Raw genomic sequence first — 27,603 nt, 5'->3', positions numbered from 1 at the left:
AGTATATGCTTCCACATATTTGTATCTTCAGTTCTTCAGTGTCTCATAATTTTCTTTCTTCTATTCCCTTTGGGCTCCCCCCCCCCCCCCCCCCGCTTCCTTTAAGTGTAAAGGTAGATTGTTTATTTGAGATTTTTCTTGTTTCTTGAGGGAGGCCAGTTATGCTATGAATTTCCCTCTTAGGACTGCTTTTGCTGTGTCATAAATTTTAAATTGTTGTGTTCTCATTTTTATTTGTTTCAAGGTAATTTTTTCTTCCTTGATCTCATAGTTAACTCATTCATTGTCTAGTAACATGTTTATTTAGCTTCCATGTCTTGTGTTATTTTCAGTTTTTTTTCTTATGATTGATTTCTAGTTTCATACCATTATGGTCAGAGAAGATGCTTAATATGATTTCAATCTTCTTAAATTTATTGAGACTTTTTTTCTGCCCTAACCTGTGGTCTATCCTAGAAAATGTTCCATGTGCACTTGAAACGAATGTATATTCTGCTGCTTTGGGATGAAATGCTTTGAAGATACCAATTAAATCCGTCTGATCTAGTATATCATTTAAGGCTGCTGTTTCCTTGTTGATTTTCTATCTGGAAAGATCTATCCATTGATGTCAATGGGGTGTTAAAATCCCCTACTATGCCCCAGCTGGGTGGCTCAGTTGGTTGGGACATTGTTTGTATTGTTTGTACACTAAAAAGGTTGTGGGTTTGATTCCTGGTCAAGGCACATAACTAGATTCAGGTCCAATCCCCTGTAGGACACATTTAGGAGGCAATTGATATCTCTCTCTCTCTCTCTCTCTCTCTCTCTCTCTCTCTCTCTCTCTTTCTCTTTTTCTCTCATCAACAAATATATCCTTGGTTGAGGACTTTAAAAATCCCCTACTATGGCTGTATATCTGTCTCCCTTTATGTCCATCAAGATTTGCTTTATATATTTAGGTGCTCCTATGTTGGGTGCATAAATGTTTATAAGAGAAAATAAATAAATAAATGTTTATAAGGGTTATATCTTCTTATTGGATTATTCCCTTTGTCGTTGTTTAGGGTCCTTAGCCTTTGGTGTGTGTTTTTGTTGTTGTTGTTTTTTTGGTGTGTGTGTGTGTGTGTGTGTGTTTTTAAATATATTTTATTGATTTTCCACAGAGAGGAAGGGAGAGGGATAGAGAGCTAGAAACGTCGATGAGAGAGAAACATCGACCAGCTGCCTCCTGCACACCCCCTGCTGGGGATGTGACCGCAACCAATGTACATGCCCTTGACTGGAATCGAACCCAGGACCTTTGAGTCCGCAGACCGACCCTCTATCCACTGAGCCAAACCGGTTTCGGCCTTAGCCTTTGTTTTAAAGTTTATTTTGTCAGATATAAGTATTGCTGTCCCAGCTTTTTCTTTTCACATCCATTTGCATGAAATACCTTTTTCCATTTTTTTTACTTTTAGTCTATGTGTGTCTTATAGACAGCATATATATGGGTTTTGTTTTCTTATCCATTCAGCTACCCTATACCTGTTATTATTCTCATTATTATTATTACTTTAATCCTTACCTGAGAATATTTTCCCATTGATTTTTATTTTTATTTAAAAAAATATATATTTTATTGATTTTCCACAGAGAGGAAGGGAGAGGGATAGAGAGCTAGAAACGTTGATGAGAGAGAGACATCGACCAGCCGCCTCCTGCACACCCCCCACCGGGGATGTGCCCACAACCAATGTACATGCCCTTGACTGGAATCGAACCTGGGACCCCTCAGTCCGCAGATCGATGCTCTATCCACTGAGCCAAACTGGTTTCGGCTCCCATTGATTTTTAGAGGAAGTGGAAGAGAGAGGGAAAGTCAGAGAGAAATATCAATGTGAGGAAAAAAACACATTGATTGGTTGCCTCCTGAATGCACCCTGACCAGGAGCCTGCAACCAAGGTATGTGCTCTTGTCTAGAATCAAACCCAGGACTTGGTCCACAGGCCGATGCTCTGTCCACTGATCCATACCAGCTAGGCTGGTCTATGTCTTTTGATTGGAGCACTTAAGCATTTATATTAAAGGTGATTATTGATAGGTATGTATTTATTGCCTTTTAACTGTGTTCCTCTGTTGTTGTTTTTCTTCTTAAAGAAGACCCTCTGATATTTCTTACAGTATTTCTTGGTACATTTTCCTAAGCAGTCCTATACCTGTTAGCAACTTCTTTAGCTTTTTCTTGTCTGGGATCTTCTTTATTTCTCCTTTAATTTTAAATGATGGCCTTGCTGGGAAAGTAGTCTTGATTGTAGGTCCTTGCTTTTTATCACGCCAATCCCTTCTGAGGCATGAAATGGTCTCCTATACCCAAAAGTCAGTGATTGATAGCTTTTCACATTTATTGCTATGTATTTTGGGCTTTTTTAAAAAGTAGCAATGGAGCCCTGGTTGGTTTGGCTCAGTGCACAGAGCATGGGCCTGTGGACTGGGAGGTCCCAGGTTCGATTCCGGTCAGGGGCACATGTCTGGATTGTGGGCTCAATCTCCAGTTGGGGGGGAGTATGCAGGAGGCAGCCAATCAATGATTCTCTCTCTTATCATTGTTGTTCCTATCTCTCCCTCTTCCTTCCTCTATTAAATCAATAAAAACATTTTAAAAAAAAATAGCAAAGGATAAGAAAGTCTAAAGGCTGGTGACCACAGCCTTATGATGTGTTACAGAGAGGAGCTGTGCTCCGAACCCTCCCCACCAACCCTGCCCTCCTCCTTCCCATTTCATGACCTAATTTTTCTCCCCCACATCCGCTGCTCACCCCTTCTGGTTTCTTGGTGTCCTGTTCAGGTCCTGTCCAGCGTGGGTTGGCTTTCAAGGACCTTGTGGCAGGGCCTAGGGGACAGTCCCATTCTCGTCAGGTGATTCAGGTCCACCTGGTATTGCCCCAACACAGTGACAGCCTTGTGCTCTCAGCATTTCCTCAGAACTGCCTCTAACCCAGGTCGTGTAGCATCAGCACAGCCTGGAGATTAAAAGCAGGAGCTTTGGACTCTGAGAGCCTGGATTTAAGTCCAGTTTCCCCGGGTATTGGCGGTGAGACCTTGGGCAAGCCACCGAACCTGTTCTGAAATCCCTGGGATGTGGGGTGGGGTGGGGCGGGAGGGTGCTCAGTGACACAGGGGCGAATAGCATTGAACACAGCAGCCAGCACACACGGGCGCTCTGTGACCACAGCGAAGGGTTGGCCCTGGCCTACCCAGCAGGGCCCTCTGACTGTCTGTGTCCTGCCCCTTGTTTGCTCTGTGTCTGAGGCTGACCTCTCACCTACATCCCCCTGCTGCACTGGAGGTGCTGCTTCCTGTTGCCAGATAGACTAAGGCTTTGAGAAAGACGGGAGGTCCTGGGGCAGGGACCACCAGCAGGGTGGCCCAGGGGCCTGCCCCAGGGAGGGGGTACTTTGTTAGCAGCAAGTCAGAGGAGGGCTGCTCAGGAATGTAGAGGGGCTGTTGCAGCCCAGCCCCGGCCCTTTGCTCCCTTACGCATCATCTGGCCAGCTATTCTGGAGGCTCCCGCTCCCTTCATTTCCCTGGGTTGGGGGGAGCTCCCTCTCTGACCCAGAGATGTCAGAGAAGCCCGAGTGGGGTCACAGCACCCTCTTTTCTCCCCTGCTTACTCTGTAAAGATAGTGTATGTGGGTCTTCTGTAAGTGAAGCCCAGCAGCACAGCCGTTGTTCTCTCTCCCCTGCCCCTGGGTGTCCTCCTAAGCAGTCCTACGCCTGTTCTCAGCACACTCTGGCCACACCAGTTCTGTGTTCTCGGTTCACCTTCCCCAGCTGGGCTGGGCCAGCCCGCTCTGGCCTCCCACTGCAGTCATCTGTTTACTAAACAGGTGCAGGGGAGGCGCAGAGCAGGCTGGGCTGGTGAGGGCCGAGCTGTAGGCTGGGAGAAGAGGGGCACCCCGGGGCCCTGACACTTCCTGGGTGCTTATCTGATTTGTGTTTCTCCTGGCCCACAATGGTCCGGGTGGGAGAGGAGCCAAGGAAGAGGAGCAGCCTGGGTGTGAGAGTGTTTTTGGGCACCTGCTGCGTCTGTGTTGATTCGTGTGGGAAGTTGTAGGGCCAACGAAGCTTCTGGGCTACAGGCTGGTTTAGTCCCTCTAGGGTGCGGGGCACGCTCATGTTGCTCCATAGGCAGACCAGGGGCCACTCACTCACCTCCACCTGCTCCTGGCTCATCTGTTCTGGACATCACTGCCCGGAGGCGGGGGGGGGGGGGGGGGCTGAGGGCCAGGCGGCCTTTGGCAGGGACTGGTTTAAGAAGAGAAGGGCTGGAAGGTCCCTGCTTCTGAAGGTAGTGGCTCTAGAGTGAAAGATGGAGGGACAGAGACCCTTCCTTCTTCTCTGACCTGTCTCCTCATTAGCCCCCTGGCTGGTTACAGGGGTGACCAGATCTCCAAACAATTCAGGTGCTTGCACCCATCTCCAATTATAGCAAATAGGGAGACTGCCTTGGGTATTGTGCCTTGGGATTTTCTCTTCTCTCTGATGGTGAGTGCGGTCCTGGATGTAAGGTCCCCTGCGGTTCCTCCCAGGGGAGCCCTGTGGATAGGGCACCCCGGTGCCTCCCTCAGAGAGAGTGCTGTCTCGTTTTTGCTGGTGTCCGTCCAGGCCGGGCTCCCCACCCACAGCAGCGGGCCCTGCAGCACTGAGTGCAGCAATGGGCTCTCGGCCCTGCGTGGCCACAGCCAGTCTCACGGGCCAGCAATCCCGGCCCCTCCCCCCCCATCCACTTGCCACATCTGTCCTGTTTGCTCACATCTGCACGCCAACCTGGAAGTGGCTGTCGTCCCATTTCACCTCCAGTTTCTGTTGCTGCTGGCAGAGCTGACACCTGAAGCCAGTGCCAACCTGTGAAGCACTCTGCCTTCCCAGAAGCCGCCCCGCAGTGGGCGAGCGGCTCCGGCCGCCGGCTGTCCGTGTGTGTGACGGTGCTGAGAGGGGCCAGTGGGCTCAGGTGACCCCGGCTGGCTGTTCTGGTTGCCAGTGTGGTGGGGCCTCCTCTGGACAGCAGTGGGCTGAGTGGGGTGGTTGTTTTCTTTGAAATATTTTTTAAATTGATTTCAGAGAGGAAGGGAGAGAGAAACATGAATGATGATAAAGAATCGTAGATTAGCTGCCTCTTGCACGGCTCCCACTGGGGATCGAGCCCACAACCCGGGCATGTGCCCTGACTGGGAATCGAACCATGACCTCCTGGTTCATGGGTCAACACTCAACCATTGAGCCACACCTGCTCGGCTGGCTGGTTAGGTTTTGTTTCTGTAGCTTCAGGAGGTTAACATTGTAGCTTTAATCCCCTTAAATCCCCTCTATCTTCAGTTTGTATCTGCTTATCCTGTTTGCTTTTTTCTTCTTGATCCCTTTGGCCCTGTGATCGGAGTCCATTGTTTGCGTTAATTCAGGAAACAATTGCTCTGTAAAGGACCTGAGAAAGGTGCTGGGGACTCAGGTGGCCAGAATGCAGTCCCTGCCCTCCGGGTCCCCCAGCCCAGTGGGAGACTAGACACACATTCACGCTACCACACACACAGTCATGAAACGTGCTGTGAGTTACGGTGCGCGCGTGCACACACACACCCACACACACACACACCGCCGTCCTTTGCCTCCAATAACAGTAATTACAGTAACTTTTGGCTATTACTTACTGAGCACTTTCTATGCTTGTATGAGCTCTAGAATGTTACCTGGATTTTCCTGTCTTCCCTAAAACTCTAGGAGGTAGGTGCTGATTGTTAGATGACGCTCATTCCAAGTTTAAAAAAAAACTAGGAAAGAGTAAGCTGAAGTCATTTCTTCAAGGTCATGCCAGTAGGAAGTAGAGAAACCAACGTGGGAACCCAGCCCCTCACCCTCGATCCGCGGGCCCCCAGGTTAGAGGTTGGCACGTGGCATGATTCACCCCAAGTGCATCCTTTTCTGTGACCTTGGGGCACCCCTGAGAGGCCTGGGCAGGCCTCTGCAGACCTCAGCTTTACAGCCCTGGCGCCGGAGGCCACAATCTGGAGGCCCGCGGTTCTCCGGAGAGAGGCGTTTCCCTGTCTCTCCCAGGGTTACCTCGAATCTAATCAGAGGCCGCTCCTCCTGCTGCAGGATTAGTCAGCATCTCCTAACGAGCAGCCTTCTCGGCTCTGTTCCGGGCCTGCCCCCACCCTCCTGCCTTCAGCTGCCGCAGCACTTTTCCTTCCTATTCCTGCTGTCTTGCTGCCGGTGGACTTGGGAGCCGGCCATGAAGGGCCAGGATTGCAGTGCAGGTGTGGCCTCAGGGACAGGACATGCGGTGACTCTGGGGAGGAAAATTAGAAAGTCAAAGGCCTCAACAAGCGAAAGCAAATACATTGGGACTATTTTTAAAAATCCTTTCCCAAGGTGTTCTGCACTGCAGTGTGTGTGGTGGCCGATAGCATGAGCATGTGAGGGGAGGCGGTAGCATCGGGGCTGCATGTCTGAGAAGTCCACTGGTCTTAGCAGGAAAGGGGCCCCCTGCTCCGAACTGACGGGGACACGCCGCGGCGCTGCGGTGGGACCAGCAGCCTGCCCTTCCCGCGTGGCCTAGGGGTGGCCCCTCTGTAGCTGCTGAGAAGGCTCTAGCCCACCTGGGGCTCCGCTGCCAAGGCTGGGGCCTGAGGTCACTCCAGAACGGGAATCTCAACCTGGGGCTCATGGGTGCTTCAAGGGACACACGGAGCCCCTGAAATTGTGGGGAAGACTTTGTGCATTTTCTGAGTCACGGGAGCATAGCTTTCTTCAATGGATCCGCCGAAGGATCTGTGTCCCCTCCAAAGTTAAGAACCTCTGCGTTATCATCCAGGGGGCTTGGGCCAGATGGACATCCAGGCCTGCTGGGCGGTAGCCCAAGCCTCAGGAGGCCCAGAGACCACCCTGCCCTTCCCCGTGGAGGGACTTTGAGTGTGCACCTGCCCCTCCGATCTTCGGGAATCCCTGCCGTGAGCCTGTGATCAGGTTCCTCTCTCTCCACACACACAGAGAACGTCACCAACGGCACAGCGGCTGAGTCAGGGCAGGAGGAGGAGGTGAGCTGGATGAACGGTTGGCTCAGCTGCAAGGCCCAAGATGAGATGCTAAACTTAGCCTTCACCGTGGGCTCCTTCCTGCTCAGTGCCATCACCCTGCCCCTGGGCATCGTCATGGACAAGTACGGCCCCAGAAAGCTCAGGCTGCTAGGCAGGTATGTGTGTGGGGCCCTGGGCTGAGTTCCCCAGGGTAAGATCCTGGTACCTGCTGTCAGCGACACTGTGGAGCTCCCTAAATGCCCACCCAGGTTTCTACCCCTTCTGCCACCAAATCAGTGGGTACTCTGATCCTTGTCAGGTGCCAGCATTGCATACAAAAGGCCCAGGCCCCTGGCCTGCCTGGGAAGGTCTGGAGTTCTTGTCATTAAGAACACTGGCTTCCACACTCTATGACCTTCTTCCTCTGTCAGAAAAAAAGGTTTTGCAAAATTACTTCTAATATAAGCACATGGAGTTATCAGTGATATATACATATGCCATTCTTAGCTTTTTATGTGCTTTGTGGCACATATACAAATATATAAATTAAGATGGCTGAGATTAAAAGTTGTAAAATAGAAGTCCTAGTATTTTCCCTACCATGGATCATCAGGGTACCCTCTGGGGGGTGTCCCTGGTCTGTAAAGTTCCAGGGTGCCAGACTCAGGGTCAGCCCACCCCCTCAGGCCACGGTCTCCCCTAGCCAGTCCCCTTCGAATGTCCATCTCGAAGGGCGTGGCTTGCAGTGAATGAGCCCTGTGATCACAGGGGGCGGAACAGTTTCATTCCCTTTCTGAGGGGCATTCAGGACCTGCCACTCACCTTGCCTGTGCCCAGCATGTTCTGTCCATCCCCTGGCACAACCCACTCTCACTTCAGAGCCTGGGCCCCCTCCGGTCGGGACGGGAAGGGGCAGTGCAGTGTGGTGTTTGCCAGATGTGGCTTCCAGGCTTGAATTCCTGCTTGGGCACTTACTAGTTGGAGACATTAGAGAAATAACTTCTTTTTTCCCCCTCTCATCAGTAAAATGGGGCCAGTTATACTTCTTAGAGTTGTTAAATTAAATAAAATATGGTATATAAAATTTCCCGAAATATCTAATACATAGTAAATACTCCCAAATAATAACAGTATTAACAGTAATAATAAGAAGAAATAATGTATTATTTCTGCTTGTTTTTAGTGCCTGCTTTGCTGTCTCCTGCTTGCTGATTGCATATGGAGCAAGTAACCCAAACTGTGAGGACACTTTTCCTCCACCTTTTGTCGGGCTGGGGAGGGAGAGTGCCGAATGCTCTAGGACGCTGTGCCAGGCCTGGTGCTCGCTGCTCAAGTTAAAGGGGATGCTTGTTAGGCCTTTACCCGGCTGCTTATCTCAAATGGGTGCTGGGTAAAAGAACAGCCACCCCAGACTGCGGTCCTAGGGAAGGTCCCAGGGTGTGCGACACTCCCATCTCCCCACCGAGCCAGGCCAGTCTGCGATGGCCTCATTGATCCAACCTGAGAGGCAGGTTCCAAGAACTAGGCCAGCTGCAGAGGTGTGTGCACAGTTGTCAGCTGTGACCCGGAGAGCTCAGAAGCCACCAGCTCCCCAACTCTGTTCAGGTGAAGCTTTTGCTTCCAGGACGTTTAGAACAAACACCAAAATAGGACTTGAATTTCACCACCTATTGGTTTGGGGGCACCTGTAGTTTTGGTTTCAGTTAAGCTGCTTCTCACTTGCTGCTCAGGTTAATGGAGAACAGAGGATGGGGAGGCACCTTTTTAAAAAAAAAAAATTTTTTTTTTTTTTTATTGATTTTTTTACAAAGAGGGAGAGAGAGGGATAGAGATTTAGAAACATCAATGAGAGAATCTCGATCAGCTGCCTCCTGCACACCTCCTACCGGGGATGTGCCCACAACCAAGGTACATGCCCTTGACCGGAATCGAACCCAGGACCTTTCAGTCCGAAGGCCGACACTTTATCAGCCAAACTGGTTAGGGCAAGGGCACCTTTTCTAAAATTTTATTTTTATTGATTTCAGAGAGGAAGGGAAAGAGAGAGAGAGAGAGAAATATCATTGATTGGCTGCCTCCTGCATGCCCCACACTGGGGATCGAGCCCACAACCCGGGCTTGTGCCCTTGACCGGAATTGAACTCTGGACCCTTCAGTCCGCAGGCCGATGCTCTATCCACTGAGCCAAACCAGCGAGGCCGGGAGGCACCTTTTGTAAGAGCCCAAGCCCTGGCCTCCCTGAAGCTCAGCCGCGGTGCCCTGATCCTGTGCCTTTGTGTTCCGACAGCTCTCTCTGTGCTCATCTTCATCTCCCTGTCTCTGAACGGCTTTGGCGGGATGTGCATGACGTTCACCTCATTAACAGTAAGTAGCCGTTTCTTTAGGACCTCAGTTCCGTCCCCGCCGTGTGAATTTGAGGCAGCTTTTGTTGGCTTCAGTTTCTTCGTCTTCCATTCACCTGCCTGTGCCTGGACCTCCCAGCACGAGAGGGCTGCTGGAGAGCGAGAGGGCTGCTGGAGAGCGAGAGGGCTGCTGGAGAGCGAGAGGGCTGCTGGAGAGCGAGAGGGCTGCTGGAGAGCGAGAGGGCTGCTGGAGAGCGAGAGGGCTGCTGGAGAGCGGAGCCAGCCGGCGAGGCCTCCCCGGTGGGAGGCGGGGCCTGCCGCACAGCAGAGCCTGGCTCTCTCTCGGCGCGGGCCCATCCCCTGCCTGCTGGCCTTGGCTGAGGCGCTGAGGAAGCCAGCCTGCTAGCCATGTGTCCAGGGAAGACGGGAGCAGGGAGGAAAAAAGCTACCGCCCACTTTCTTTCTCTTATTTTCCATGACAGTCCTGGCTGACAGGGCAACCTAAAAACAAACCGCCCTCGCTCGGAATCTCCCCACCCCTGCCCATTGCCTTTGCCCAGAACTGCATGAGAACTCGGGGGAGCACGCAGGCCACCAACTCTCCGTGGTGTGTGGAATGCCGGGACACAGAAAGCCCCTCTAGGGAAGGAGACGTTTTTTCAGGGTGCTGAGCACCCCTTATCGGTAGCCCCAGGACGCCACAGAAGGCGCGAGAGACTGCAGGAAGGCCCAGGCTGAAGGAGAGAAAGCCAAACATGTCTTTCCTGGGAGGGAGAGGGAAGCTCTGCAGGCTCATCCAGTCCGGCCAGGGTGCCTTTCAGAGCTGGCCTTTGGGAGGGAAATGAGAAGAGTAGGCTCTTCAGAGAGGTTTCTGTCCAACAGGAAAGCCTGGCCTGCCTCGGTTTCCCCGTGAAAAAGTTTTTATGATGTAAGATATACGCTTTTAATACCTACCACCGCTATTTGCAGGATACTCTGGTTTCTCATTTCTCTTTCCACAAAGGAGTCAGGAGTTGGGGGACGCTTGGTTAACTGTGCGGGAGCCCGGGGACTGCTGGTCCTCCTGCGGGGAAGCTTGGATAGGTGCTGGCACCTCAGTGACCCCTTGTCTGCGGGCTGCGAGCCAGAGGCACAGGCCTAGTGTGCCCTCTGGTCACCCTTCCCACACTTGGCCTTGTTAACTTTACCCTGGTGGGAAGGACAGCGGTCTGGGTCTGGGTCTTGGGATGGAACATTCAGCGGCATCTTTAGGTGAGAAAGGCCATGGCACGGGGCCATGTGCGCGGTGTGCTCGGGGAGGGGCAGAGCACACAGGACTGGGCACTCTGGTTGCCCTGCTCCGGTGGTACGAGAGAGAGTGGTTCGTACCCTTCTGTGCATTTTTTATTTTGATTTTTTTAACCAGGTAGATTAAAGAAAAGAAAAATGTCCCCTCCCCCCACTCAAATACCCAGAGGTCAATAAATGTCGAAACTGTAGGAAATCTGTTAGAACTGCCAGATTCCACTCAGTTGTGTAAACTGTGTAACCGGAGTCCTGGTTCTGTTTGTTCGTTGACAGCATGAACATTATCTTTCATCAGAAGGAAAATCAAAAGCCTGGCAGCACCCGTCGTTTTAGTCACTATATGCCTGGGTCATGGCAGTGTTGAATTTGGGGATAAGAGAAAGAGATGGTCCTTGAACTTGAGGAGTTTATGCTCTGAAATGCGGAAAGATGCTTTACTGCGATAAAGCATAAGACAAATGGATAAACACCACCATACCACAAATCCTCTTGAAAAAAGCCTTTAAAATGAACTTGTAGTTGTCTGAGAAACCTTAGGAGGCTAGTAAGCCCATAAGGATTTGTTTTCTTTTTAAATTATAAAACAAATATGTTCTTCTTTTAAAAAGTTAATATTTCCTAAGTATAAACTATAGGCTGTAAAATTTTATAAGCCCACCTTTATCATTTAGAATGTAACTCTTCAGTATCTAAAAAGAATCGCAGATACCAATGTTATTCTTTTTTTAAAAAACTATACTTTTTCTTTCTTTAAAAAATGTATTTTTATTGGTTTCAGAGAAGACATGAGAGAGAGAGAGAGATAGAAACATCAGTGATGAGAAAGAATCAGTGATCAGCTGCCTCCTGCACACCCCCACACCGGACACTGAGCCTGCAACTCAGGCATGTGCCATGACCGGGAATCGAAGTGTGACCTCCTGAGTCATAGGTCGATGCTCAACCACTGAGCCACACTGGCCAGGCACCACTTGCCTCTTTCACTTAACAACGTATTTTAAAAAATATATACTTTATTGATTTTTTTTTTATAGAGTGGGAAGGGAGAGAGATAGAGAGCTAGAAACGTCGATGAGAGAGAAACATTGACCAGCTGCCTCTTGCACACCCCCTTACCAGGGATGTGCCCGCAACCAATGTACATGCCCCTGACCGGAATCAAACCTGTGACCTTCTAGTCCGCAGTCAGATAGATGCTCTATCTCTGAGCCAAACCGGTTTCGGCTAACAATGTATTTTTTGCATCTTTTCCTGCCACTGCTTGGAAATCTATCTTATTATCTTAAGCTCTCGAGATCTACCTCATTATTAAAGAGTTCCGTGTAATTCTATAATACAGATATACCATCATTTATTTAACCATCTTCCTACTAATGGACGCTTGGGTTTGTTTCCAATTTCTCTGATTTATGATGCTGCTGAAGTGAACGTTCCTGTACATGTATTTCTGTAAAATAAGTTCCTGGAAGTGGGCTTGCTGGGCCGCAGGATCAGTGTGTTTGAAATGTGAACGGATACTGTCACGTGGTCTTTCCAAAAGCTTAGACTGTCTGTACATGATGCCATCCTACCCATGCGTACGAGAGTGCCTTTTTCTCCACATCCCTTCCAGTGCCCTGCCATTAATCTTTCAAACACTAGCCAATCTGATTTGGTAAAAAAAAAAAAATGATATTCCATGATTTAAATTTTTTTCTTAATTGTTAGTAAGACAGAGCATCTTTTCACCTCTTAGTTGTGGCAATTTGTATTCTGTGAATTGCTTCTTTGTGGCATGTGTCCATTTTCTACAGGATTACCTTTCATAGGCAAAGCCATTAGCTCTTTCTTCGTGAGCAAGGGCTCTTCCCTGAGGGTTTTCAGGCTTGTGTGTGGGCTGGCAAATAAGCTGAGGAGGGCTGTGCTCACCCTTGAGATGATGTGCAGACAGAGTGTGTGCTCCGCAGGTGCATTTTCTGGGGGAGGGTCCATTGCTTACTTCCCCTGGGAGGTAAAAGGCCACACAGGCCAGATAGTGACCAGGCAGGAAAACTGGCCGCTGTACCGATGTTTCGGTAATTTGTGAATCCGCCGCTATACCGCCGTACCTAATTTTCGGTACTTTGCCTAGACCTATCTTCTACCATGTCTCCATGTTCCATCTTATTCTAACCACTTGTTTGGATGTAACTAACATCTTTCTATATCATGCTGGTTTTTTTCTCTTTCATGCTCAGGAGCCCGGGTAAAGGGGACCAGTTAAGTTCAGGGCCTCGGGTCTGGTAGGGTTACCATGTTTGGACAGCAGGAATCTATTTAAGGGAGGCTGGTGGCTGGTCCTCTAAGGTCCCCATTCTTGGGTCTGGAGCACAGGCCAACAATCTGCTGCCCCAGGCCAAATGGAGGCCACTCCAGGGAAGTGGGTGTTGTGAAGTTTTATGGGTACACAGCCGCGCCCACGTACTTCCTTTGTGCAGTGGCTGCAGAACGAAGTAGTTGCACAGAGACTGTATGGCTTGTAAAACCTAAAATGTTTTCTGTCTGGCCTTTTGCAGAAGTGTGACAGCCTTTGGTTGAGAGGCCCCAAGGAACTGCTTAATACTGTCTTCTGTGGGAAGGAAGGCCTGACACACCTCTCACCCCACATCCCTCTGGACCCCCCCCCTCCCCCCCCGCACACACCTTCTTTTAGTTACACAGGCCAACTCCCTGAGCACTTTCACTGAAGTGCCTTTTTTGTTGTTGTTAATTCTCACCTGAGGATATTTTTTCCCATTGGATTTTAGAAAGAGTGGAAAGGAGGAGGAGAGACAGAAAGAGAGCGAAACATCAGTGTGAGAGAGACCCATCGATGGCCCGAAGGGGCTGGGGATCGAACTTGTCTTTTTGTGTTTCTTAAGCACTTTTTAAGTCCTCTCCTTCTCCTCCACGGCTGCTCCTGGCCTGAGGCTTCTCCATGCGCATCCTCCTGCCTCCTGAGGCCTCAGATGGGGGCTCCGACAGCTGCTCCGCCTCCAGAGCAGACCCAGAAAGAGGACCGAGCAGCCGGTCAGCGAGGGCTGGCCTGGAGCTCTTGGGCAATGCGCTAGGGCTGGCCGCAGCTTCTGCTGAGCGGAGCTGAATCTCGTACTGACACAACCCAGGCCTTTAAAAAGCAGAACTGTCGGGAGCAGCTCCCGGTGACCCCGAGCTAGCGGCACAATGGCACTGTCTGTTGGCGTCTCCCACCCGTATTCTAATTTGGGGGACAAAGGAGTCTTCAGGGTCGCCTTTGGGAGCATCTGAATGAAATCTCCTACAACTGCAGCGGGGCCGCGGATAATTGCTCCGTGATAACCTGGGAATTGGGGGGGGGGGGGGTGTTGTCATAGAAACCTTATTTTGGGGACTTGGAGTCCCAGTGGGTTCAGTGTTGCATGGGTTGTGGTATAAAGATGTACAGGCCCTGTAAGCTGTCACCTCAATTGGTGGAGAGGGGCCTCAACTTTCCCCGCAGGCCAGGATGGGTTGGCAGCTAGACCTACTTCACAGCGCCCAAGAGATCCGCTGATGGGCGATCCTTTCCTTGGAGGTGGGTGGGAGGGAGACTCAGAGGGTCCGGGGAACCCACACCAGGGGGCTACCCGGCGGCCAGCACTGGGCTCCGGGCCCCTGCAGCAGAGGGTGATGTCCTCAGGGGAGGGTGCCAGGCCGTTCCAGGGGTGCAGAGCACTCCCCAGGTGCCGAGCCTCAGCCCCCGCCCCCCGCCCCCACCTGGGCAGCACGCTCTGGCCTGTTTGCTCAGGGCCGTGTGTTTGTACATCCCCTTTAGCTCGCTTCACTGGCCGGAGCACAAACACCCGCCAGCGGCCGGGCCGGCGTCTCTGGGTCGCCACCCCACAATCCCGGGCCTGGGTTGCTTAGAGATGGGAGCAGATGCAGCCAACACTGTGGACACGTCTCTTACACTTCATTACTCCGACCCCTGTCCGAGCGGGCGGGACGGGGCGTTCTGAGCTGAAACCCTCACAGAAAAGTGGTTACGAAACGTTGCCCGGCTCCTCAGTGAACCATTTCCCTGTGGGCTTTTCCTGTTTGGTTCCATGAAGCTCACCTTGAACCGGAGGAAGAAATGATCCCGGGGTGGTGGGGATCTGGGTCTGAAGGAAACAGAACAAACACCCCTCCGTCAGCCCCTGAGAGGAGAGGAGGGGAGGGTTTGAACCCAGCCCAGACGCAGGTGTCCCTCGGGGCTGGAGGGGAGCGTTCCTGCTCGGCTGACCTGTTTGCACAGGATGCAGTCAGCCCGGTCAGCTCTCCCCGCGCCCGGGGGCCAGGTGGGCAGGGCTCGGCTGGAGCGGGAGCCCTTTCTCCCCTCCGTGTCTGCCCTGTGCCTGGTGAACCCAGTGCGGTCAGCTGATCGCCGTGGGCCTGGGGGACATTCTCCCGTCGAGGGTTCCGCATTGTGAACCTGCCCAGCATGTGACACGTCCAGGGGTGGACAGAATGCGTCGTGGGCACCGGCAGGGCCGGACCTGGCTGGGCAGGCAGAGGAGGGGCCCGGGGAGGGGACCCCGTCCTCCCGCCCCTTCAGCAGTGAAGCGGAAAGGTGACCGGAAGGACCTGCTCCTGACACTGAGTGCTTGGAGCTGCCGGGTGGTTTGGGGTGAGGCAACAGCCCGGCTTTGCTGAGTCTGCTTGTCTAGGCTGGCACCTGGATCCTGCCCTGTACAGGTTGTACGGAGCCGTGGGTGTGTACGCCAGCCACCTGAGGACAAGGCTCACCTCTGGAAGGGGCCTGAGGGCCAGCATGCCAGCCTCCGCCCAGGCTGCACGTGGCATCTCCCCGAGGGCCAGGGTGTGCCCCCAGCTGGTGGGCTCCGGAAACCACAAATTTGGAAAGTCAGTGTCAGGTGGCTGGCTACACAGGGGCCCTTCGGTCCCTGCCTACTGACAACCCCAAGGGCTGTCTTCGGGGCCCCTGGGTAGAGAGACATCTTAGAGGATCTTCTAGGGAAGGCATCCCATCCTCCCCGCCCTGCAGCCGGGCCTCTCATCTAGTAGCCTTGCTCTGTGGCCAGAAACCCCGGGGAGGGCCGCCTGCAGCTGCTGTTTTCCCCTCTGGAAGGTTACACAGCCCAGGCCTGTTTCCTGGGCAGCTGAGGGGCTGAGAGGATGAGTCACCAGCAGCATCCCCTGAGAGGGAGCACGGCCGGCCGGCACGGAGGGCCCGGCAGAGCCCACCGCAGCCCTGCCCTCTCAGGCAGCAGGGGCGGTGGCGGAAGCACCCTGGCCTGGGGGCTGGGGCCTGCACTCCCACACCTGTGAGTGCAGTGACTCCTGAGCCAGGAAACACTCTCTGCTGAGTGTTTGCCCCGGCATCTGTCATTGCAGCTCGGCTCCCGCTTCCTTCTTGGCAGCAGAGCCGGCCCTTCCCTCCGCCTGGCCCTGGAGGCCCTCACTAGAGAGCTCTGCTCAGTACTCAGCCGCCACTCCATCACCAGGCTTCTGAGCAGCCATTACATGTAGCTGAGGGAGAGGAGGAGGGAGAGGCGTGGAGGCCAGTGGGGGGAGGAGACACGGGTGGGAAGATGAAACAGGAGAGTCCTTTTGACTGTGTGGCCCAGGACCATGGGAGGTCAGCCAGGGAAGGCCAGGGCGCGGGGAGGAGCAGATGGGTCTCACAGGAGGATCAGAGCAAGAGCAGACAGAATGCTTAACAAGCATGAGGGGTAAGGATCATTGGTTTGGGGCCCAGCTGAAGTGTGTACAGAGCAGCCCAACAGTTGTGCACGTAAACTTGACCTGCTTTGGACCCCAAATTTGACCCTTGCCAGCTTACGGGTGTTCCATGACTTTTCTAATCCTAAAGTGTTTTAACCATTAAGTGAGGGTAAAAAGTGACACCTGCCCCATTAAGGTTGTTTGGAGGTTTGTTTTTTTAATTTAAAAAAAAATATTTTTTTATTGCCAAGACCGGTTTGGCTCAGTGGATAGAGCGTTGGTCTGTGGACTGAAGGGTCCCAGGTTCGATTCCGGACAAGGGCATGTACCTTGGTTGCGGGCACATCCCCGGTAGGGGGTTTGCAGGAGGCAGCTGGTCGATGTTTCTCTCGCATCGATGTTTCTAGCTTTCTATCTCTCTCCTTCTTCTCTGTAAAAAAAAAAAAAAAAAAAAAATCAATAAAATATATTTAAATATATATTTTTTGTTGATTTCAGAGAGAAAGGGAGAAGGAGAGAGAGAGAAACATCAATGATGAGAGAGAATCATCGATCGGCTGCCTCCTGCACATCCCTTACTGGGGGGTCGATCCTCAACCTGGGCATGTGCCCAAATTGAGACCTCCTAGTTCATGAGTCAGTGCTCAACCACAGAGCCATGCCAGCTAGGCCTGTTTGGAGGGCTTTTAAGATAAGATTTAGAGTAGATATTCCAAATAGGTGCTATCATTATGATGCTATATTATAACATATTATTATATTAATATAATCATGCTATATATTATGATATACCACCACTTAATAATAAGGAAAATCCTTTGATCAAGCTGCCTCTGGGCACAACAAATGGGGATATTTCTGGCAGGCGTGACAGCTTTGGGAGGAAGGGAAGGAAGTGGCTTAAAAGATCACACAATAAGTATTAACATTTAAAAATAATTAGTGTCCACAGGGAAGCCCTCTCTTCTGCTGTGCTTGTTATTCTTCTGTGTCCACTGCTGCCAGGATGTTTATGCTTTGGGTTTCGTTGGTCAAGGTCACTCTTGATGTACTTTTCAGAGAGATTTCACCTGACATAAATGCTAAAAGCTGAAAAACACTTTGACTTCCTATTTCAACACTTCTGTTGGTTTAAAAAAAAAGCCATGAACTAAGAAGTTAAATGGCAAACTAGGAAAACATACCTGCAGTGTATGAATAAATTGTGACTGCCTTATATATAAAGAGCCTAATCAAAATCAATATAAAAATATTAACATCCTTATAGGAAAAAAAAGGACAAATGGAGAATATAAATGATTTTTAAAACTGTAGAAAAATGTCCAAAATCATTAGTAATTCAACAAATGTATGTTTGCCCTAGCTAGTTTGGCTCAGTGGATAGTGTCAGTCTGTGAGCTGAAGTGTCCCGGGTTCGATTCCAGTCAAGGGCACATGCCTGGGTTGCAGGCTTGGTCCCCACTGTGGGGCATGCAGGAAGCAGTTGGTCAATGATTCTCTGTCATTATTGGTGTTTCTGTCTCTCTCTCTCCCTCTTCCTTCTCTCTGAAATCAATAAAAATATATTTAAAAAATAAAATAAATAAATGTATGTTTAAAAAAAATTTTTAATCATGGAAAGTTTAAATATATATGATATTAGAGAGAATAGCATAATTCTCTCTAATATCATATACCCATTTTGCAACTTCAACCATTAACTCAAGGCCATTCTTGTTTCATTTCTACCTCCACCCACCCATCCAGATTACTTTGAAACAAATATCAGTCACCAATTCATTTCATTCATATACACAAATAAATGGATTTTACCACAGCAGGATATTGGTGAAGTAGCAAATATTAAAAATAAAAATAATGGTAATGAACAATGTTGGAATGGCGACAGTGAAACAGACACTCTCCTCTGCTGCTGGTGGGAAGATCGATTGGTATAAGTTTTCTAGAAGGCAGTTTGGCACAGAGTATGACAACTGATTCTCTTTTGGGACTTTATCTAAGAAATAATAGCTATATGCACATATATTTATCTCCAAGGATGTTCATGTAAGGATGTTCATTTGTTGTTTATGATAAAAATTAAAAAGGCCCTGCGGGCCCGCCTGGCGTGGCTCCGTGGTTGAGCCATCAACCTATGAACCAGGAGGTGTTGGTTCGATTCCCGGTCAGGGCACATGTTCGGGTTGCAGGCTCCATCCCAGTGTTGGGTGTGCAGGAGGCAGCCGATCAATGATTACTCTCTTAACATTAATATTTCTGTCTCATTCTCCCTCTCCCTTCCTCTCTGAAATCAATAAAAATATTTTTAAATAAATAAATAAAAGGCCCTTAGGCCCAACATCAGAGAAATGCAGAAAGTATGGACCAGATAGTTATCTCAAGCTATGTTGAAGATGAATATGAACTTAGAAAACATTTATAATAGAGCAAAAACGAAAAAGTTTATAAAAACAATATTTAGCATATGATCCCAATTTTGGTGAAAGTTATAGGTATTTATAGGAAAAAAGTTAAAGGGAAATATACCGAAATGGTAACATGGTTATATCAGGGTGATTTTTATTTTATCCTTTATGTATAACAAAGTATATCCAAATGTTTTACAGTGGGCATGCATTGCCCTTCTAACCAGGAAAAAAAAAATCATAGTTTAAAATACAGGATGATGATGCTGGGAACACTGAGTGGTATGGTTTGCCCCGAGGCTCTATGCTCCCCTGGTAATGACCTTGCTGACCAACATCACATGTTGGGGAGAATTTTCTTGGTGTTGCTAAGAGTGTCCTAGGCTGGGAGAAGCAGGGCAGCTGGAAGGCTACTGCCCTTGTCCAGACATGAGGGTGGGGGTCTCCCCCAGGGGCAGATGGGAAGGCAGCTCTTTGCCCAGCTTTCTGTTCTTCCCTGTCCTGGATCTAGTTGGGAGAAGACTCCAGAAGATCAGATCTGAGTTGCATATTAGCCCCAAGCCCCTGTTGTTCTGTTGGCCTCTAGCCTGGGTTAGGGTTAGGGCAAGCTGGAGTTTAAGGACAAAGAGAAAGGGTTGTCTGCCTGCTTCTCTGGAGTATCCATGGCCCCGTTGAAAGTTTGAGCCTTTGTGCATAAAAGGGACTGCATAAAGTGTCTCCCTGGCCTGACTCGGCACCACGTAGCCTTTGTTCGCACCCTCCATTTACTCCTCAGGTGGATTCTGAGCCCTCTTTGATCCTTTTCTTCCTCCACCCGCCCTGGCTGGAGTGGCATTCCCCCCTTCCGAACAATCAGAACCAGGCTTTGGACTCTCCCTGGGACTGGTATGGCCCCAGAGATGCCTCCCCTACATGCTGCCTTGCTGGAGTAGCCAGCTTGGAGAAGCCAAAATATGTGAGCCCAGGAACTGAGGCATGGCCTCTGAATCACAGCATACCTGGGAGCATGTGTGCACAGAGTAAGATTGGTGCCACGGTGCTCACCTGGGTGTGCCTAGGCACGCATGAGCACATCGCATACTCTGTCTCCTGTTGGGGGATTTCCACCTGCCCCCTGTGCTCCTTTGACCCTCCCTGACAAGGCCGGGTGGACAGAGGACCCACTGCGCGGGGCTGGAAGAGCTCTTTGTGGGCTGGGAGTTCTCTGGGGAGCCTGGACAGCCTCCTGGGCCTCATATCATATGCCCTAGACCAGGGGTCTTCAAACTACGGCCCGCGGGCCACATGCGGCCCGCAGAGGAGTCTGATCCGGCCCGCCAGGTTTTTTGGGCAGTGAGCGCAGCCGAGGTGTTACAGTAGGAATTAGCTGTTCATATAGTCCGGCCTTCCAGCTCTCTGAGGGACTGTGATCTGGCCCCCACTTTAAAAAGTTTGAGGACCCCTGCCCTAGACTGATTCAAGTTCCTTTTTTTTCATTTTTTCTTTTAAGACTTTTTATTGATTTTTAGAGAAGAAGGGAAAGGGCGAGAGAGAGGGAGAGAAACATTGATGTGAAAGAGAAACATCGACCAGTTGCCTCCTGCACACTCCCTACAGGGGAATCAAGTCCGCAACCTGGGCACGCACCCAGACTGGGAATTGAACCAGCAACCTTTCCGACGCCCAACCAACTGAGCACCACACCCACCAGGGCTGGTGTTCCTTTTTAATTCTGGGATCCAAAACATTTGAATTCCTTATTCATGTTCGTTTGTTTTTAACAGTGATTGAGACACAATTCATATGCCATGTAATTCACCTAAAGTGTACAATTCACTGGTTTTCACTACATTCACAGTTGTGTAGTTGTCAGCATAATTAATTATAGCGCCCCACATGGAAACCCTGTGTCCATTCGCGTTTCCTCCGTGTTTCCTCCCAGCTTCCTCTACTCCAGCCCTCGGCAACCACTGAGCTGTTCTCTGTGGATGTGCCTCGCCTGGACTTTTCATGTGAACGCAGTCATACAATAGGTGGTCTTTTGTGACTGGCTTCTTTCACCTCACGTGTTTTCGTAGGGTTCATCCATGTTGTACTGAGTCAGTACTTCATTTCCTTTTGTGGCTGGCTAACGTGCTCTTGTGTGGCCATACCACATTTTGTTCACCCATTCATTCACTGATGGACATTGATGTTGTTTCCGCTTTGGGGATATTGTGAATGAGGCTGCTATAGGCATTCCTGTACAAGTTTCTTTGTGGGTATTGTTTAATTTCTCTTGGATGACTACCTAGGAGGGAAATGACTGGGTCCTACGGTAACTCTGTTTAACTGTTGGAGGTGCTGCCAGACTATTATCCAAAGTGGCCGCACCAGTCTACATTTCCACCAGCAGTGTGAGGGCTCCGGTTCCTCTATATCAGTGTTTCCCAACCTTCTCTCATGATGAGAATCACCTGGTGGAGTTGTTAAAACACAGATTCCTGAATCCCAACTAAGAAGTGCTAAACTAGAATTTTTGAGAACATATAGGTAAAATTGCATACCTAACTTAGTGCTCTGTATATAAAATCTGTCTTAGAGCACTAGTTAAGTATACAATTTTACCTATATGTTCCCAAAAATTCTAGTTTAGCACTTCTTAGTTGGGATTCAGGAATCTGTGGTTTAACAACTCCACCAGGTGATTCTCATCATGAGAGAAGGTTGGGAAACACTGCCTATATCTCCATTATTATTAGCTAATTTCTTTTTATTGTAGCTACACTAGAGGACATGAATTAGTGTCTTGTTGTGGTTTGGATTCTTATTCCCCCTATGATTGATGACATTGAGTATATCTCCATTTGTTTTTTTGTGTGTTTTTTTGGAGAAATATCTATTCAGATCTTTTGCCCATTTTAAAAATAGGTTATTTTTTTTTATTATTATTGAGTTGTAGGAGTTCTTTATATATTTTCTAGATACAAGTCCCTTATTAGAGACGAGAGTCGTAAAAATTTTCTCTTCTGTGCATTGTTTTTTCAAACCTTAATGTACCTTTAAAGCACAAAAGTTCTTAGTTTTTAATGTCCCCCCCCTCCCCCCCCCAACATCAGAATTTATTTAAAACTTATTTTCAGCCAAAACCGGTTTGGCTCAGTGGTAGAGCGTCAGTCTGCGGACTGAAAGGTCCCGGGTTCGATTCCGGTTAAGGGCATGTACGTTAGTTGCGGGCACATCCCCAGTGGGGGGTGTGCAGGAGGCGGCTGGTCGATGTTTCTCTCTCATCGACATTTCTGGCTATCTCTCTCCCTTCCTCTCTGTAAAAAATCAATAAAATATATTTTAAAAAATAAGTAAATAAAAATAAAAATAAAACTTATTGGCGTGGTTCAGTGGTTGAGCGTGGACCGATGAACCAGGAGGTCAAGGTTCGGTTCCTGGTCAGGGCACATGCCTGGGTTGTGGGCTCAATCCCCAGTGGGGGTGTGCATGAGGCAGCCAATCAATGGTTCTCTCACCATTTATGTTTCTATCTCTCCGTCTCCCTTCCTCTCTGAAATCAATTAAAAAAAAAAAAAACACCTAAAGAAAACACAAACTTATTTTCAAAAATGCTATTGTCCTTATAATGGTCTGTCTCAGAAACCAGATCTGTATTAACATTTTCAACAGAAATTCAGGTTAGGAACAGGATCATAATAGATATGAAGCACCAAGTTTTTACTCTAGTCAGGGGTCTTCAAACTGCGGCCCGCGGGCCACATGCGGCCCGCAGAGGAGTCTGATCCGGCCCGCCAGGTTTTTTGGGCAGTGAGCGCAGCCGAGGTGTTACAGTAGGAATTAGTAGTTCATATAGTCCGGCCCTCCAGCTCTCTGAGGGACCCTGATCTGGCCCCCACTTTAAAAAGTTTGAGGACCCCTGCTAGATGATGTCCCTTGTTTTTCCCCTGTTTCCCTGAGACACAGTTACATACAGCATTGTATCGTATAAAACATGACGATTTGGTGTGTGCTCTATTCATTTTAGTTGTGGGTAAAGGATGTGAGGCCAAGTTCAAACTGCTTGTGTTCAGCACCAGTGGGTCAGCTTGCAAGCCATCGTGTTTAATAAAACCCCCGGATGATCGCAGACAAGTGAGGGAGGGGGACATATACACAGTATGAAATAGGCTGGCTTAGCGTCCAGAGCGGGGTCCTCTGCGAGGCACGGTGGTGGAACCTCCTCGAGGTTCTGGAGAGAAGCGGTGACTGGCTGTTTTCTGGGGGAGGAGGAGTGGGGAAGGGCGCTTTGCCTCAGGTCTGAATCCGTGGCTGCAGTGCCCTATGTTACATGCCTGGGTTTGTGTGGAATCGCTGAGGGTTCCAGCTTTGAAGTTATGTCGAATGAGCCCAGAATAAAGTTACGTGCGATGCAAGAGTGGCCTCACTTCGAGGAGAGCCCCAGCGTGTTTAGCCACCGGCCTTCTCAGGTGATGATTTCTGGGGCCGTCCTTGCACTTAGAAATTCCGAAGCAGAAATCTTCCCAGGACGGTGCCCTTGTCCGCGCGGAGGGAACTGCAGAATTTTGATTGACGCCTTCCAGAGATCTACTCTCTCAGAACTGAAAGCAGCTTTTGCTGACATCTGGTCCTTCTGGGACTTGATATTTTTATTTATAAGAATGACACTCTTGTCCCCAAATAGATTCTTATTTTTAACTGACTTGCCCCCTCTGAGGGATGCCTGTCTCCCAGCTTGGCTCGCTCGCATCTCAGTGTCTTCCTGTAAAGACGAGAAGGCCCCTGGGCTGTGGGAGCAATGAGGAGGGACAGTTGCCAGCCAGGAAGTCCCAACGGCTCTGTCCTCACATCTGGGGTCCGAATCCTGCATTGCACTCCTCCTCCGCCCTCATCAACCTCAGGCCGGGAGGGAAAACCTCCCGTTGTAGTCATTACCTGGACTAATGCTGTGAATCCAGGGCGGAGAGCAGATAAGGAAAAGGGCCTGCTGAGCCTTGATCCTCTCCCCCCCTCCTTCATCCCTCCTTCGCCCCCCTCGCCGCTGAACTTGCCCTTGCCTCTTGTCTCACAGCTGCCCAACATGTTCGGCGACCTTCGCTCCACGTTTATTGCCTTGATGATCGGATCCTATGCCTCCTCAGCAGTCACCTTCCCGGGAATCAAGGTGAGGGTGTGGCATTTATTCTGTGTCAGTGTCTGAACAGAGGCTTCTCTCCACGCTCCCCCGGCCCTCTCTGAAGAGCGCAATGCTTGCGGGAGCGGAGGCCGGCCCCTCCCCACCACCCGCACCTGGGAGGATGCACCTGGGAGCCAGGGAAGAACCGCACTTGGCCTGGGGGCCGGAAAATGAAAGCATATCCCCACAGGCCGTCCCCACAGGCTGCCTGGCATTTCTGGGCGGCGGTGGGGTGGGGTGGGGCAGAAAGGGGCTGGGTGAGTCTGTCCCAGCTCCCGTCTCCCCACCCCCAGGCCTGTTGTTGTTGGGCTGTTCCTCGCCGTCAGCCAGAGCGCTGCTCTCGGCCAAGTTGGTTCAGCTGTTTCCCTCCCCGGCAGGACTCTGAGCCCCTGGAAGTCACACAGGGTCAGGGGGAAGCAGCACCTCCCGGGCGGGCCGTCAGCCCGGTTCCTCCTCCAGATCCTGTTGCTCCCACCGGGGCTTGGGAAGGGGCTTTTCCCTGCTCTGGCGCCGGCCCCGTGCAATCCCGTTCCCTGCGGTGCGGGGCCATCGAGGAGGAGGAGGCGCAGGTGTGGGCTGGTCTCCCGGGGAATCCAAGTGCGTGGAGGGCCTGGGGCCAGCCGCCCTGTGGCTTTTAGGGAGTCTCACTCCGGAGTACAGGGAAGCCTGCCTGTGCCTCGTCCTCCCGCCTCAGTGCTGAGCTGCTGCCGGTCTCGCCCTGGGGAGCCAGGACTCCGGGGACTCCGGTTCTGGGAATAAATCGCAGTCCTGACAGCTACAGCTGAGATGCTGTGCTCGGCGGGCTTCCCCCTGCCACTCCAGGGGGGTCGCCCCTGCCTCCCCCACCACAATACCGCAAGGACACGTGACGGTCTTACACCCTCCTCTCCGAGCAGGAAAGCGAGACAGCCACCTGCTCGTCCCCCGGGTATTTCTCACACTGTCACGTGCCCTTGGAGACGCTGCAGACACATCTGCGGACAAGGCTACGGGCTCCTGTCCTCAGGGGCTGCACTAACACTGGGCGAGTCAATTAATGGAGACATCGGTTTTCTCAGCCAGGGCTGCTCCCTGGGAGCCAGTGTCAGTGATGGGGGGAGGGAGGTGTCAGGGAAGGCCTCTCCTAGGAAGGGACATCTGTCCAAGGTTAAGGACATGCCAGGGTGAGCTGGGGTCCTCGGGATGCGGAATCTGATGACCAATCACCACCGGGGGGCAGTGACCGGGCTGGGCCTCCTCACGAGCTCAGCACAGGTGACCCTGCCTGCTACCCACTTGGCCTCCGGTGCTAACTCTGCCCCGGGCCCCGCCCCCGCCCCCCGTGCCTTTCAGGTCATCTACGACTTCGGTGTCTCCTTCATCATCATCCTCGTGGTCTGGGCCGGCTGCTCCGGCCTGGTTTTCCTCAACTGCTTCTTTAACTGGCCTCTGGAGCCCTTCCCGGGGCCAGAGGACATGGACTACACGTAAGTGGCGTGCCGTCCGTCCCCAGCCCCACCCCAGTTACGGCCCCGGGCGGCACTGACGGGCACTTCCTGTGGCGTCCAGGGTGAAGATCAAGTTCAGCTGGCTGGGCTTCGACCACAAGATCACGGGGAAGCAGTTCTACAAGCAGGTGACGACCGTGGGGCGCCGCCTGAGCGTGGGCAGCTCCATGCGGAGCCACAAGGAGCAGGCGGCCCTGCAGGAGGGCCACAAGCTCTGCCTGTCCACCGTGGACCTGGAGGTCAAGTGCAAGCCCGATGCCGCAGGTACCGCCGGGCCTCGCCTTCCTGACCCGTTAGGGGCACCTGCACTCACCCACACCGCCTCACACCCACACCCACACTCACACCCACACCCACACTCACACCCACACCCGCCTCACACCCACACCCCAGCACAGGGAGGAGTGGCCAATCCAGATCTGGAAACCCTGGCCCCAGAGGGCCAGCACGTCTGAGGACTTTGTGGGTCTCATCTCACTTAATCCCCACTTCATCCCTATAGGGCGGCCAGCACCATCCACCCCGGGGTTCAGATGACAAATACCAGTCACTAATCCATTTCATTCACATACGCAGAGAGGATGAGGGACTTGTTTTACACAGCTGGGTGACCCCACTCTGGAAACCCCCCCCCCGCTGCCTTTAACCTCACCGGGCCCCTCCTCCCAGCCAGCAGGGAATGGTTTGGTCAGCGAACTGGCCTCCCCTCCCCACACGGGCCCCTGAACGCCAGGTGGGCCGTGGGCCATGGAGGCCGGGGCCCGGCTGTCCCTGAACCCTGTGCCCTCTCCCCGCAGCGGCGCCCTCCTTCATGCACAGCATCTTCAGCCCCATCCTGCTGCTCAGCCTGGTCACCATGTGCGTCACGCAGCTGCGGCTCATCTTCTACATGGGCGCCATGAACAGCATCCTCAAGTTCCTGGTCAGCGGGGACCAGGACAAAGGTGGGCGGCCCTGGGCCTCGGGGCACCGCCCCATAAGAGGGTCCCCTCCCCCACTGGTGGTCACTCCTGCCGCCTGAGGTCGGGCCCGCTGCCCGGCCGGCTGGGCGGTGTTGGGCTGGGAAATGGCAGCGTCCGAGTGGCCCCGTGCTGGTCTGAGCCATTTCATCGCAGTCCCATGAGGGAGTCCCGGTTTAGGGAGGGAGGGAGGACTAGAATAACTGTGTGCATCTGGGGAGGGAGATGTATGTTTTCATTGCCTGAGGGTTGGCGTGTCTGTGAATGAAAACATTACTGGGAACTGAGCACTCTACCTGAGAACCCGCTGACAGACAGCCAAGCCATCCCAATGCCAGGATCCCCTGGGAAACGGCAGCGGTGGGGTGTGGAGCACCCGGGGCCGGCGGGGTGGGGGCGGGGCAGTGGGACCAGGCCGGCTCGGCTGGAGACTGGGGCACGGCCCCCCCCCCCCCTCCCGCACTGGGATCAGTGCCCCGGGCTGGCAGTGGGGCCGGGTGGAGCTTCCTCACATGTGCGATCCAGTCCAGACCTGCTCCGGCTGGTAAACAAAACTGATAACCCGCACACCACTTTCCCAAAACAGCACCGAGGGCTGGAGCAGATTAGAGGTTTTGGTTCTACAAGGAAAGTCAGTACTTCCTCGGGGCCTCGCTGAGTCAGCGTTAGTCACCCCGAGCGGGACAAACACCTTCGGTAAATGCTTCTTCATTGACAGCGTTTGGTTAGTGTAATTGTTTTCGGGCGGGGGTGTGTGTGTAAGGAATCAAACACAAATGCAGTTTGTGGAAGGGACCCAGCCGGCCGGGTGGGAAAGATGACGCGGGCGCCAGATAACACTGGTTCCACTGTGCACAGGGCCCGTGGAGGAGCGCTGTCACTGCCCTCGCACATTTCATGATGAATGCCGACAGAGGGAAGGCCCTGCTTTTTACAGGAAAAAAAATGACTTACTTAGCTCTGTTGAGTCTAGTGACGTCCCCCCTTATTTCTACCGCAGGAGCGGTTTCGTTGTGTAACTCTCGTTAAAATCTGTGGACTGAGCTTCGGGGAAAGCTGATCTGTCATGTCTCAACACCCTCTATTTAACAGTCTCAGGCCCAGGGAGGTGGAGACCCCAGAGGGTCCAGAGAAGGGTCCTCCCTGGCCCTGAGAAGGCAAAGCTGCCTGCTGCTGAGTCATGGCTTTTTACTCAAGTTCTCTGAGAAATCCTTGGCTGCTCTTTTTTCACTGTTTCCCACACTCAGAAAGTCCGTTTCACGAAGG

The 27,603-nt window shown here is 51.5% G+C and overlaps 1 protein-coding gene across 4 annotated transcripts in view; it reads left to right on the top strand.

The window, feature by feature from the left end:
* Window positions 1–27,603, top strand: part of SLC43A2 (solute carrier family 43 member 2) — a 45,971-nt gene that overhangs the window by 9,312 nt on the left and 9,056 nt on the right. For all 4 annotated transcript variants that reach the window (XM_084862960.1, XM_084862962.1, XM_084862961.1 and 1 more), the window contains 7 exons: window positions 7,010–7,211; window positions 8,219–8,274; window positions 9,323–9,399; window positions 23,787–23,879; window positions 25,224–25,357; window positions 25,440–25,642; window positions 26,176–26,322. In XM_084862960.1, coding sequence (XP_084719086.1) covers window positions 7,010–7,211; window positions 8,219–8,274; window positions 9,323–9,399; window positions 23,787–23,879; window positions 25,224–25,357; window positions 25,440–25,642; window positions 26,176–26,322 — 912 coding nt within the window. The remainder of the gene's footprint in view (window positions 1–7,009; window positions 7,212–8,218; window positions 8,275–9,322; window positions 9,400–23,786; window positions 23,880–25,223; window positions 25,358–25,439; window positions 25,643–26,175; window positions 26,323–27,603) is intronic.

This window comes from Pipistrellus hanaki (assembly GCF_964339955.1).
Source record: "Pipistrellus hanaki genome assembly, chromosome: 16".
In the NCBI taxonomy this organism is placed as follows: Eukaryota; Metazoa; Chordata; class Mammalia; order Chiroptera; family Vespertilionidae; genus Pipistrellus; species Pipistrellus hanaki.
The sequence above is the reverse complement of the archived record's forward strand: the minus strand, read 5'-3'. Positions and strand labels throughout refer to the sequence as shown.